The 15,203-nt window shown below is 33.7% G+C and overlaps 1 protein-coding gene across 4 annotated transcripts in view; it reads left to right on the forward strand.

Annotated features, from left to right (window-relative positions):
* MYO9A (myosin IXA) overlaps positions 1-15,203 on the forward strand; it is a 272,449-nt gene that overhangs the window by 82,212 nt on the left and 175,034 nt on the right. For 3 of the 4 annotated variants that reach the window (XM_016201287.2, XM_016201296.2, XM_016201314.2), the window contains exons 5-8: positions 641-740; positions 2,436-2,492; positions 7,650-7,747; positions 12,314-12,440. In XM_016201287.2, the coding sequence (XP_016056773.2) occupies positions 641-740; positions 2,436-2,492; positions 7,650-7,747; positions 12,314-12,440 (382 nt within the window). The remainder of the gene's footprint in view (positions 1-640; positions 741-2,435; positions 2,493-7,649; positions 7,748-12,313; positions 12,441-15,203) is intronic. The other variant, XM_016201305.2, reaches the window with a different exon arrangement.

Raw genomic sequence — 15,203 nt, forward strand, 5'->3', positions numbered from 1 at the left:
AGGCTACCATGGATCAAGCAAGCAGCAGATGGAATAGAACAAGTTAAAAGGCCACAAAGCAAGCCGGGCCGGTGTTGTTCAGTGGTTGAGCATTGACCCATGCACCAAGAGGTTGCCAGATGGATTTCCGGTTAGGGCACATGCCCTGGTTGTGGGCTCGTTCCCCAGTATGGAGCGTGCAGGAGGTAGCTGATCGAAGTTTCTATCTCTCTCCCTCTCCCTTCCTCACTCTCTAAAATCAATGAAAACATTAACAAAAAATTTCCCTGTGAAAATGTTACAAAAATTTAAAAAAAAAAAAAGGCCACAAAGCTTACTGGTTTTACTGAGCTGTTTCTCTTGTGTAAACACTCCCTGGATTGTTGTACGCTTGTTAATTTCGAGAGTTCTAAAAAGTTGATTTATACAAATTTGTTAGTGTTCTAACTTTGTCATATTGCTGCTGTCACTCTTCTGTTTTGAATTCAGCATCCAAAACATTATTTTATTTTATAGTACTTAAGTATTGAGTTTATCACCTTTGTATTAAAAAATGAAGCAAAGCTGAAACATTTTAGTAATTAATGTTTGCTTTTTCCCCAGTTAAATGATAACCATAGATCATGCTCATTATAAAGCCATACTTCTTTGTTTCCAACAGGAACTATCATGTATTCTATTACCTCCTGGCAGGAGCAAGTGAAGAAGAGAGATTAGCATTCCATCTTAAGCAACCAGACGAATATCATTACCTTAATCAGGTACGTGTTAATGAAAAGCATTTTCAAATGTAGGGCACTATTACATTTTAGCTCTTGATAACAGTTTTTTTTTAGTACTTTGTTTTCCAAATCTTGTAATGGATATTAACCAGCATTTCCAAACATGTAATCTAAAAATTTGTGTGATGCAGTTCTCAAATTTAAAAATTATTATTACTCTAATTGGTTTACAAAGATGTTATATGTGTGCCTTTGCTTTTTGTGAGACTCTATAAGAGAATAATAAACTATTTATAGGTATCTCCATGTTAGAAAAATGGTTTACTGTTTCCAAAGTGAGTTACCTTTTACAGACCAAGCATGTTACATGATACTAATGCTTCCCTGGTGAGTTGCTCAGTTGTTTAGATAGGTCAGGGTTCTGGTTCCGGTTCCGGTTCGATCTCTGGTCAGGGAGCATAGTAGAAGCAATCAATGAATGCAAAAATAAGTGTAACAACAAATCCATGTTTCTTTCTCTTCCTCTCTCTTTCTCAAATCAATAAGTAAAATTAAAAAAATATATTGTTAAATGATACTAATGCTTAATGCTTGCCTTTGTAAGGGATTCTTTGAGTCTCATCTGCATGTTTTGAAGTCTCTTTACTCCTCTTTGCATGATACTGTAATACTGACTTAGAGTATGATTATTTTTATAGTTTAATGAACGATCCTGTTAAATGCTCAATATGAAGTGCATTAAAAGAAATGACTTAGAAAATTTGTATCTTCCATTGAAACTCATGTTATACTCCCAAACTTCTGTAATAAGTAGTAATTATCACAACTTTTCAATACATTCATTTCTTTAAGTTTATTATTCCTCATATTAACAAAAATTCTAGGACCAACATTAATGGAATTGGTATGACAGTAAATCATTTAAATTGTCTCTTACTATTATTTTAATTTTTCGAGACAAAAATATCTATGGAAAGACATTCCTTTATTATGGTAATTAAAAAATCCTTATGAAGTTTTTGTAAGCAAGTTGAAATTTTGATAATGGCTCAAAAATTGTAGTAGGTATTTAGGTTATGAAAGTAACATCTTAAACTTTTCCCAAGATATACAGCCTGCTGTGTAACTGATATTTCTTAATTTTGAAGCGATATATTTATATAAATGAAATTACTTTGTATTGATATATTGAGAATTGTGAAATTATTCAAAATACCACTTCCTGATAAAATACTAAGCATTTGTACTGTATAGAATTAAGTAGATTTTTTTTACAAAAAAGACATTGATGTGGCTTCTGATTCCCCCCCACCCCCGTTTAAACTATTTGCATTATATTTGGGTAATTAAATGTTTTCCTTTTTAAAAAGTAGTAATTGCCCATAAATGAGCTGATAGTTGTTAGTATTAGAGAAATTAGAGTTAATTACTATTCTTCCAGATCTTTTTGTAATCAGTGGCCATGCCATATGTATTCTTGTTATAAGGTCAGTATTCATAAAATATGAGACTCAGCATTTAATACAGATCTGGACAAGAATAAGTATGGATTGGTTATAATGATATGTGACCCCCCAGAATCAGAACATTTACCTAGTTGTTTCTTGTTTTATGCTGCTATACAAAATAACTTTTTTTGGGTAGCAGCAGTGACATCTGAACACTATATCTAAGAGATTATTAGGGGAGTGTAATAACCATTATTTATACCTAACTAATCTGCCTTACTTTCAGATAACAAAGAAACCCCTCAGACAGAGCTGGGATGATTATTGCTATGACTCTGAGCCGGTCAGTACAAGTACCTAAATACTGTGTGTTCCTGTTAAGGAACCCTTACCTTGCTCATTTCCATCTATTTCATGACTTAGAAAGAAAATCAGCTGACATGCAAACAATCTAGGAAAGAAGAAAAATTAATGTTTAATTTCTTCCAATGGATTTATGTGTGTGTGTGTGTGTATATATATATATATTTATATATATATATACATATATATATATAAATATATATATATGGTTTGTTGATTAAAAACCAGTTAATTTACTTTTTTGGGATTTTTTTGCTGACATTTAGTCTATATTCAGTATTTATTTTGACAAATAATAAATTGATTACATTCCTGATTTCAGCATTGACGTGGATCTTTATGAACTATAGGGTTTTTTTCCCTTGACATTTATTTTTTTTCAATTGTTTCTTTTTTGTGTGTGTGTGGTTTAATTACTTACATGAGTAGTATTGTTTATTTTTAAAAGTTACTTCTTGTTTTATGTGTCAACAGTCTACATAACGAATGCATATATAATTTTCCTGATTTTTGTAATAGCAAGAGAGGCTATATTTATATTTTATATTATTTGATGTTTTAAATTGAGTGATTTAAGGCATATAGCATATAAAATGATTAGGTAAATTTAGCTTTATTTGTTATATTTATAAGGACAATTTTATAATCATAAAGAGCACAAAAAAATCTTTTTTCTTCCCTTTAGATTGCAATTAGGTCAATGCAAAAGGCTAAAAACACACTCTCATCTATATTAATTAACTAATGAACTAATTTATTAACTGTTCCTTCTGGAAACATAAAATGTCTTAGTTCTTGCTTTAAATAACCATCACTTTAATTCTTACTGCATGTGATAAGAAACTCCACTAATTACAAAACTAGCCTATTTCAGAGTTGAAAAAGATCAGTAATTATGGACATTAATTTGTTCCATCAGACAAAGTGTAATTGCATTAGTATTTTATAGTAAATCAAATAATTTAACATTTTGGAAAATATATTTTAGACATTTAAGTATATAGATTCTGATAAGTTTTAGTAGAAAAATTTTAGGCTGTTTTGCCACTCTTGAGAGGCTTCCATTTTTCACTTATTGTACCAGGTGTGTGCCTCGTTGGGAAGTAGGTAGGAGACCTGGAAAATCATGGCCAATATAAGACTTGATTTCCTGTACAGAGCTTATAGTGAAATTGTGAACAGGTCTGCTATTCTTTAGACAATCTAAGTAATGCTTAAAAATTTGGGCTCTGAAGTAAACCTAACTTGACTACTGGCTCATCCACTTACTAATTTTGAGAACCTGAGCAGGTCACTTAATTCTTTTGTTTCTATCATTTATTTAATAAGTTTATAATGGTCTTTATCTTGAACTTTTGTATTAAATTAGTGCATCAAAACAGCTTGAGAGAGTGCTTAATACTTAGTAAGTGCACAATAAATGTTTCCACCATTGCTGCCACCATTAGAATCATTATCAACTTTTTCCTTTTGGAAGGACTTTATAGCCATGTTCTCCTACTCCCTTAATATGATCATCACCACCCTTCTGCTTCTTGTTTTCAAGTCTATTAGAGTTTGAACTTTAATTATAATTTATGTTGCTTTTTTTTCATAAGTAAAATTAATGAAAGCAAGCAGTCAGTCTCAGGATCTTTTGGTTTGTTCTTCCCTTTTAGCTCCTCATAGTATATTTTGGGGCTAACTAAACTTTGTTTCCTCCTGTGTTATTAGAATTTATCTGACTAGAATTGAACAAAGAGAATTGTTAAGGATTGTTCTGCCACTTGTGCTATATTACTTATCATACATTTTATGGAATTATATAAATGTTCCCAAGGGAATATATAATGAGAAAATTGCTTTTAACAGATTTAATTCCTTTTAAGGATTATCCTATTAAATAATCTCAAGCAACTAGTGTTACATGGGAAAGAGCAGAAGAGTTAGTACTGGATAGATTTTGGTTTGGCCACCCATGTCATTTAGGTGAATTATTTAACCTCTGAGTCTGTTTTCTCCTCTACAAATGTACATACAGTTACATATACATAGCCATAATTATCTTTTTGTGTTTTGAGGATTTAATGAGATTATATATGTGAAGTGACTCTCTCATAGTAACTCCTGTATGTGGAAGACAATTAGGAAATGCTGACTTCCCTTCTTTAAATGGTGATAATCTATTCAACTAGTTTTACCTTAAAGTTGGTTTTGAATAACTTCGATGCAATTTTTCTTATTTCCCTGAGCCAATCTTGAATGATTTAAAAAAAAACAAAAAACTTTATTGATTTCAGAGAGAGGAAAGGAGAGGGAGAGAGAGAGATAGAAACATCAATGATGAGAGAGTCATTGATTGGCTGCAGTCGGCAACCTGGGCATGTGCCCTGACCGGGAATCGTACCCTGATCGCCTGGATCCTAGGTCGACGCTTAACCACTGAGCCACGCCTGGCCGGGCTTGAATGATTTTTAAGGTCTAACTATCAGGCAGAACTTTAATGAAAAAGTATCTTTACTAATTCTCAAAATCAATTATTCTTATTTATGTCCTTCACTATCAGCTGGTAGTATAAAAAAGTATGATTTTTCAAATACCATTCTAATTTGACTATACCCTACATTTTCCCTCATACATATATTAAATGCGTAATACATGCCATGCTTATTGTGGGCACTTGTAAATGAGAAAGGGTTGGAAAAAATACTGATATGAAAGAACAATTTGGTGTGTTTGTGGGGAGTGTGCAGTAGCATGTTATCAAGTAAGACTAGAGCTTGAACTGAGTTGGACAGGAGGAACAGCTATCTTCGTTCAGTGGAAAGGGTTGTGACAGTTATGGGTTAGTTCCCTGCTTTATTCTTTGAATCCTACCAGATCATTGTTCTCTCTGTGACCTCCAGCATCTCTTATGTGTAACTTGGTGCCTGAAGGCTTTTTCCAGAACCCAGCCTTTGTGCTCTTCAGGCTTAGGAATTAATAGTTCACATCCCTTCTCTCCAGAAGTCTTCCACTAGTGACTGATGGGAGGTGGGTATGTAAATGCTCCAGCTCCTCCACCTCTGTATGTTTTATACTGTTTTTCAGAGATTACTTTGGAATTAAACTCCAGTTACCCACTGGAGTTTAATATTAAAGTGGTAGCTACTTTAATATTGTACCCTATTCAGGCTACATTGCCTTCCTTATTTTACTTTCCCATCCGCCTACTACTTGTACTGAATCTTGATCTCAAGGTCTACTTCAGTAGGAACCCAAATTAAGATAAAGATATTTCTGGTTTGGTAGATTAATCCATTCTTAGTTTTTCTAATATCTTTGTCATCAGGGAAACAGTTAAGTGCATGTTTTAAAAAATTAATTGTGATTTTGGTGTTCACTGAGAACACTTTGTAATAACCAAGTTGATTATGGGTAATAGCAAATATAAACTTATTATATTTGCTATTTATACATATAAATGTATTTATATTTTAGTGCTTTCAGTGTACTTTCTCAGTATTACATATACATTATATTCATTTTGGGAACAGATAAGAACACTATCAATTATGAGAATCATTGCTATATCATTGAGTTTACTCAAGTGAAAGCACAGACTCCCCATCCTTATTGGTTATAGAGAAATGTTTATTAAATCATAAAATTAATGAGATGTGTGTGGTTTTGGAGGAAGAGAAGCATGAGCATTTTTAAAAGCTTTACTATAGGTAAAAAAATGTGTTAAATTTCTTTAGTGAGAAGGACATTGTCTTAAATGTGTCTTAAAATTGTTTATGAAAAATTTTATAGGCAGAAAATGCATGGATTCTCACAATGAACTCATATCGAAGTGAATTTAAAAATTTAAATTATGTACATATATACATATATGTATATATACATATATATCTAGATGTATTCATTAACTCATTCTTACAGTGTCTGAAGCAGATTATTCATGGTAGATGCTTGATACTTTTTAAAAAAATGAGCTCTTTATTTCTCAAAAAGGAGTGTTTCATTCAATTCTGTACTTATTCAATAATTCAATGATTATATATTTATTTCAGTAATTATCCATTTTATTCTTGGCCCTAATATGATACTTGAGATATGAAGTGAATAAAGCAGATAACAGTTCATGTGTTTACTGAGTGTTTGATACAATATTCCGTAGGATGATAGGCGTTACAAAAGTAAATACATGTGAAGAGGTTTTTGACCATGTAAGTGTAATGGACTCTGAGAACATATAGTAAGGGGATTTAAAGACTTAAGTGTATAGCCCTGGCCGGTGTGGCTCAGTTGGTTGAGTGTCAACCCCTGTCCTGGGAGGTTGAAGGTTCAATTCCTGGTCAGAGCACATGCCCAGGTTGTGGGCTCAGACCCCAGTAGGGAGCATGCAGGAGGCAGCTGATTGATGTTTCTCTCTCTCCCTCTCCCTCTCCATTCCTCTCTCGCTCAAATCAATAAAAACATTAAAAGAAAAATAACCAAAGAAACATAGTACAATAACTTAAAAAAAAGACTTAAGTGTACAATGTTAGTGTTTGACTTTTTGGGGGAAACAGAAGTGTTACTCTGAAAAAGTAGTAATTTTTTATCTGGTAGTTCACACTGTTGTCTTTTGCTGATTGATTACCATATTTATATTATTTCATTAGGAGCTATTTATATTATATTTCAATCGATATAACATTAACATTTTTGTATCATGTAAATCTACGCTCCATTTCTTAACTAAGTTACTGCCTCTTCTAAAATTTATTTTGTGTCCTAGGATCTAGTTCAGGAAACATGAGTAGGCATTTATTAAATATTTGTTGAATAATTTGTACTTGTTTGTGCATTTGAGCTCTCTTGAATGCTTTGGGTCTGTAAAACTCTTCAGAACCACTCAAAATCAAAATTGGTATCATAAGTTACTTTTGAGATTCTTGCCTTGGTGATTGTGAAAGGGAGAAAAAAATGTAACTATGGTATTTTGGTAAGTACTATGTGTTTAGTTTGCATAATATAAGAGGTCTGATGAATTTGACTATGTCTAAATATTTCACCAGCTCTTAATTTTTATGCATAGGTGTACTTATCCAAAATTAGTATATTTCTGGGTGGCTTATGTTAGTTTTCAACAGGTAATTTTTATTTCCCCCTCTTTTTTAAAAATAAGCAGGATTGCTTCACAGTGGATGGGGAAGATTTGAAGCATGACTTTGAACGCTTACAACTGGCCATGGAAATGGTAGGATTTCTTCCCAGGACACGAAGACAGTGAGTTTATTTATTGTATTTTTATACCCTCAGTAGAGAACAAATTATGATGTGTGTTTAAAAAATTCCTCTTTCTTGGTCTTTTGAAACAGTTTTATAGTTCTGATTTAGTGCCTCTTTCATCTTAGACATGGCTTAGAAAATTTACTTTTCTAAAAGACTTGTTTTGAATTGCCTTTTTTGTCATAAATTCTTTGAGATACTTTGAGAATCAGTTGAAAGCAGGAGCTCTTCTTCCTGTAAAATTTATATTTATAAACATTTGCATGTAATTGTGTTTCTGATGCCCCTAAAGCCTCTTTGTGGACCTTACCTAAATGCTGTTGCTTTATAACACTATTTTTATAGCTTCTTGTTTTCTGTATCATTGATCTCTAATCTTATTAAAAGCACACAAACCTATCAGTAAAACATAATTTTCCATGTATTTCCTCTGTAAATTTGTCTGTACTGTTGTACTAAGCATTTTGTTTATTGTACTAAATATAAACAAAATAGAAATGTAAAAAGGATGATATAAAGATGAAGTAAGGCCTGTCTGGCATGGCTCAGCAGTTGAGCATTGACCTATGATTTGGGAGATCATGGTTCAATTCCTAGTCATAGCACATGCCTGGACTCGATCCCCAGCAGGGGGCGTGCAGTAGGCAGCCAGTCAATGTCTCTCATCATTGATGTTTCTCCCTCTCTCTCCTTCTTCTCTCTCTCCTTCTCTCTGAAATCAATAAAAACATATTAACAAAAAATTAAAAATGGAACTGCCTTTTGACCCAGTGATCCCACTACTAGGAATATATCCTAAGAATCCTGAAACACTAATCAGAAAAAATATATGGACCCCTATGTTCAGAGCAGTGCAATTTACAATAGCTAAGATGTGGAAACAGCCCAAATGCCCATCAGTAGATGAATGGATAAAAAAGCTGTGGGACATATACACCATTGAATACTATAAAGCTGTAAAGAAGAAGGATCTTGTACCCTTTGGGACTGTATGAATGGACCTGGAGAATATTATGCTAAGTGAAATAAGCCAGGCAGAGAAAGACAAACATCACATGATCTCGCTTATATGTGGAATCTAAGCACAATAATCTGATGAACAAAATAGATTCAGTGACATAGAAGCATCAAACAGACTGATGAATGTCAGAGGGAGGGGGAGGGGGGGTGGGGAGAGATTAACCAAAGAATTTATATGCATATATGCATAACCCATGGACACAGACAGTACTGTGGTGGAGTCCTGGGGTGGGGAGTGGGTGTGCAGTAGAAGGGGTCAATGGGGAAAAAAAGGGGACATCTGTGATATTTTGAACAATAAAAAAAATAAAAAATAAAGATGAAGTAAGTTATATGTACCATAAAACAAACTAAAATTAAAGACACAAATAACCTTGACTCTCACCAGAAAAAAATTGTAACATAACTTTTTAAAAAAAACAGAATAGTTTATTGATTTTTAGAGAGAGAGGACGGGAAAGGGAAAGAGGGAGAAACATCGATGTGAGAATATAACACTGATTGGCTGCACGCTCCCTACCTGGGATCCAACCCACAACCCAGCATGTGCCCTGACTGGGAATCGAACTGGCAACCTTTTGGTAGATGAGATGACGCCCAAGCAACTGAGCCACACCAGCCAGGGCTATAACTATTGTTTTTGAGGAGGGAATTAATGTAGATAAATATGTTGGATTTGGTTATATTGTCAACTTTTAATCTCATACTAGGAGTAGAAAAATATCGGCTTTAACATTTTCTTGTTTGCTTGTGATTACATTATTGGAACGAACCTTCAGTGAGCAGATTATTTGCCAGAACCTTTTTATGAAAGATAAGTTAAAAATAAATAATATGTAAATATGCAAACCCACTTAATTAGTGACATAAGCTGTGATTTACTTGAAAGTTATGAAATAAATGAGGGTACCCTGTCAATTTCTCCATGCTGTATTATATATAGTCTCCCCCAGGATACTACATTTACTTCATTTGATACCATACTGACTTACGGACTGAAGTGTCAATCTATATACCAAGTAATAGTGAAACTTAATTTCATTTTTTTTAAAGATATAAGATAGATAACATAAGCTAGAAATACAATATTTACTTTTCACACACTAAGGATGTCTTTTATACTCTCTGATGTGACAGTATCCCATATTGGAAACTACTGAAAATACTGTGTTCATAGTAGCCTGACATTCAATGTGACTGTTCTCTATTGCTCAAATATTATCTTGAGATATTTCCTAACACAAATTTTACATTTTAACTAGACTGATAATGTTCTCTAAAACGTTGTATTCTGAACATTCACTATTTTCTTCATTCCATGAAGGAATGATCTTCATCTCTTTTTCACTCATTCAAACACTCCTATTTTTGGGGTAGAAGGCATATCATGTGTACTGCTATTCTCCTCTGCTGTGACCATGATTTAATCTGCTAATAAATCACAAATTTCTTTTCTATTGCACTCAGATCCACCCCAGTATTCCTCTTAATATAACCTTGCAGACAGCCTAAAATTTGGATTGAAACCTGTTTGCTTTAGAGTACCGTTCATGTCCTACCTTTTTAATGAAAATTTTCTTTAACTGTACATTGTTTTTGCCTTCTGTGTTTTATGGTATCCTGCCCTATAGTATGACTATTGTTATCTCCTAATGGAAGATTATAAGCTTTTTGATAACAGGGATTCTTATTTATATTTATTAATCTTTTTTATATTGAATTATAGGATATTGATTTGCTTATATGATGTTTCCTATTGCTGGAGTCTATGCATCACATATTTGTGCGTGAGGAAACATTAAAGTGCTGATTTTTGAGCCCAAAGTTCTGAAACAGTGTAATTAGCAACCATAGAAACTACTGCTAAAAACAGTTTTTGAAAAATGGCTCAGGGCCCAGCCAGCGTGGCTTAGTGGTTGAGCACCGACCTATGATCCAGGAGATCGAGATTCAATTCCTGGTCAGGGCACATGCCCAGGTTGCAGACTCGATCCCCAGCAGGTGGGGTGTACAGGAGGCAGCCAATCAGTGTCTCTCTCATTATTGATGTTTCTATCTCTTTCTCCCTCTCCCTTCCTCTCTCTGAAATTGGTAAAAATATATTTTTTAAAAAAAAGGCTCAGGAATTAGTGCTTTCATGTCTTTTGGCTTCCATTTATTTTTTATAATGTTTCAGTTGATACTAAGTTTCCTCTTTAATTTAACACAGCCTACTTTTATGACTTATTCCTGTATAACTGACTTGTATGTTTGAATCATTAAATTTAAAAAAATTATTTAAGAAATTAGGTCTATAAGTTAGATGCTGGTTTAAAAAAATCTTTAATGAGAAATTAGGCCTATAAAGTAGATATTGACTCAGGACCTCTGAAAATATAGCTGTTAGGTCCCTAAAGCAGTATCTTTTTTTATTTAGAATGCTTCCTAATTTTAGGAGAACATATAGTTAAAATTTCATAAGTAGGACAGATTTATCCTAAGGAAATAAAGTGGTCAAGGCACAAAGATATGTATTTATATGGATTTCCATGAATGGCTTTTAGATGGAGTTATGTTCAGTTTTAGATGTTCAGTTGTCTTAAGTGCCTTTGAGATGTCAGGTAAGTTAAGGAATAATATGCTTTTCTTAGTTATGTGGTAGTCCTTGGTAACCTTTATGAGACATTTTAGATTCCAGATGTGATAGTAAATAAAGAATGACAAAGTGAAGACAAGGATTATAGTTAATGCTTGTTTGTGAAGGCAAGGAAGAAGGTGTGGGATCTAGGATGGGTTTTTTAAAGTAAGAGAGAAATGATCATGAGATTATTTTGATAGAAAGTTCTTGTAGGGTCAGGTCAGAGGAAGGAAAAAGGTATAATAATGTTTCCGAGTAAACTGGAGTTCATGGGATGGAGAGCACAAGTGGAGGGGTTGCTTGTTGACAGGAAGGAGGGGCATATGTTCCTCAGAGACTGGAGGAAAAGACAAAAGGGAGGGTCCAGAAGTAGATGTTTCACAGTAGGGCCTGATATTAGGTAATATACCCCAATGGCCTCAGGCTGTTTTTTAAAATTATTTATCAAAGGTACCATAACATGATGTAGGAAAGCCTTTCTTAAATATAACTACTACTAAAAAAAAAGTCACCTAGGATAGGTGGTTAAAAGTACAGATTCCAAGGCCTTAAATATTCGGTACATCTTAAATAGACAGTGTAGGGAAAGGGCATTCCAGTCAGGATGAAAAACATTTAGGAAGGCTTGGACTTTTGAAACACTACAAGAGATTCAGATAATAGTAAGTCCCCTTCAGACAACTTTTCTGACAAGTCATTGGTAGAATACTGAAATTAAGGTTTTGTAAAGCATTTTGCACAGTGACTAACATAGTAAACACTCAATAAATTTTAGTTATAGTTATAATTATTATTCCCATATTTCTTATTTTCTAAAGACTATGTCATATTTGTACTAGTGAATTTGCTTGATTATAATTTTTGGGATGAAATAAGCTTAGAGAATGCACATAAGCAAGCTGTAATTTGTCATTTTATTTTTGCAGGATTTTCTCTCTTCTCTCAGCAATACTACATTTGGGTAATATCTGTTATAAAAAGAAGACATACCGGGATGACTCCATAGATATCTGTAATCCTGAAATTCTGCCTGTTGTCTCAGAATTATTAGAAGTGAGTGATTACATTCTCAACTGTCATTTCAAATACTGGGTAACTTCTGTTTGCATTTTGTGTAACTATTTTGTAGGGGTAAATAGGTTAATGCTTTTTATTAATGGTGTTTTCCAAAAGATGGAAATGTTGCTATTGCATATGCCGTAATCTTTAGAAGATATGGGTTTTCTCCCCTGCCTCCTCTTACCCCAGATATCCATAATCCCTCAATTTGCTGTATAGGATGAATATTTCACTTATGACTGTATAATGTTCTAGCCTTTGATAGTTTTTCTTCTATATTTGAAATTTCTTTTCATACTAATAATTTGATTAGATTATTTTATTTGAAGATGGGGTATCTGGATTGGTGGGGAGAAAAGAATACTAATTTTTTTTTCTTCATAGTTGTATAGGGATCTCCTACCATGCTTCTTTCTATATCAAGGTCTTTATTATTACCTTGTTCTTTGTTTCTGCAGTGATGATATCTCATGCTTTCCTAGCTAACTTCTCTTCTTGCCAGATTCATTTGTGTCATTTTTTACAGGCCCTTTCCTCTGACAGAGTAAGGAAATACATGTGTGTATACTAACCTGGGTATATTCATATATCTACAAATATTTTTTCTAAACTGTCTATAATATAAAGACGAAGTCATGCCAATGTTTCTGACTAATCCATTATCACATGTATCATTCTAGCCTTCTCCCCTTACATGCTGTATGAGTTCTGGCAAAGGCATAATGTCATGTATTTTTTGTTACACAGTATCATACAAAATATTTTCCTTGCCCAAAAAATCTCCTTCATTTATTCATCCCCTCCCGGCTAATGCTTGGGAACCACTCATCTTTTTACTAACTGTAGATTTGCTTTTCCTAGAATGTAACATAATTGGAATCATATAGTACGTAGCCTTTTCAGACTGACTTGTTTGACTTAGCAATATGCATTTAAGATGCATCCATGTTTCATGTCTCAATAGCTCATTTCTCTATATTGTGGGGTAATATTCCTTTGTATGGATATACCATAGTTTGTTTATCCATTCACCTATTAAAAGACACCTTCATTGTTTATAGTTTTTTTTTTGCAATTATGAAGAGCTTGCTTTTTTTTTTTTTTTTTTTTTTAATATATCTTTATTGATTTCAGAGAGAGGAAAGGAGAGGGAGAGAGAGATAGAAACATCAATGATGAGAGAGTCATTGATCGGCTGCAGCCCGCAACCTGGGCATGTGCCCTGACCGGGAATCGAACCCCAATCGCCTGGATCCTAGGTCGACGCTTAACCGCTGAGCCACGCCCGGCCGGGCGAGCTTGCTTTTTTCCTATTAAAATATTACTCATCTCTGAAGTCTTCGTTCATGTGCCAGTTCATGAGATTTAACCTTGTTAAATGGTCTAAACGGACTCCATCAGTTTCTGCTTAACATAATTTGTTTTTGGTTGTGTAGCAGAAAGTTAATTATTTACTAGTTTATGTCCATTATAAGGTGGCAGTGCTCTTTGAGAGCAATGGATGCCTCTTTCTTGTTTATCTAACCTTATAGTATTTATTATTTTGTACATACCTGGGCATTGCTTATTAACTTTAATGGAATGAGTTAGCCTGGAAGAAGGGGCGGGAGAAGGGAAGAGTACCTTAATTTGGAACTAGACTCACTCATTGGAAAGAAATTCTACCAGGATGTTGAGTGTGGTATCTAAAGGTTGTAATTTTGAAGGTCATGAAGGTCAGAGAACAGATGGTATTTCAGTTAGGCATTTCAGGTGATATTTTAGTTAAACATTTGGCATTGTGGTAATACAGGGATTGTGGCTGGTGATCTTATAAGTTCAGGCATTCAGCAAGTACCTAGGCTTCTGGTTCTAGTGCAGTATTTCTTCTTTGGTGGGAGACTGGTAAGAGCAATTCAGGCAATTCAAAGAGGATCTCATATATTGGTTAAAAAAAAGAAGAAATCCCATCCTGAGAATGCTTCCCAGTGTCAGAGTTAGGCTAACAGCAAATGTGATTTGATAGCACATCTCACTTTAGAACCTAAGCTTTTAAAATTCTTTCTTGATATATATAGTTTGGACTGGTTCTGGGAATAAGGGTTTGGTAATAAGTAGAAAGAAGATATCTTCAAAGTCGAGGAGCTAGAGAAGATATGACATCCCCTATCTATAGTTAGTTCTTAGCAATTAAAAGGAAAAGATCTTTATTGGTTATAATTGATAATAATGATTATATTCTTAAGGCTTTTGTTGAGATAAAATTAAAAGGTAGGCACAGTAACTAGTTTAATTAAAATGTAAACTCTTTAGTTAAGGTTTAACTTAATTTTCCTCTTTCCCAAGTGATTCTATTCAATGATAAATACAGATTTAGTTTATAAGAACAAATGTGTTTTAAAAATTTCATTTATTTATTTATTTTTATATGAAAAAATGTTTTTATTATTTTTTTATTTTATTATTTTTTACACTTTATTTCATTAAAAAAAAATACATCTTTATTGACTTCAGAGAGAGGAAAGGAGAGGGGAGAGAGAGAGAGACAGAAACATCAATGATGAGAGAGTCATTGATCGAGCCTGCATGTGCCCTGACTGGGAATCGAACCTCGATCGCCTGGATCCCAGGTCGGGCATAAGAAAAAATGTTTTTAAAATAATGGTTTAATTTGCCCTGGCCGGTGTGGCTCAGTTGGTTGGGCATTGTCCCATGTAATAAAAGATTGCCCTTCCTTCCTTCCTCCCTTCCTCCCTTCCTCCCTTCCTCCCTTCCTCC

This window comes from Miniopterus natalensis, chromosome 1 (genome assembly GCF_054644295.1).
Source record: "Miniopterus natalensis isolate mMinNat1 chromosome 1, mMinNat1.hap1, whole genome shotgun sequence".
Classification (NCBI taxonomy): domain Eukaryota; kingdom Metazoa; phylum Chordata; class Mammalia; order Chiroptera; family Miniopteridae; genus Miniopterus; species Miniopterus natalensis.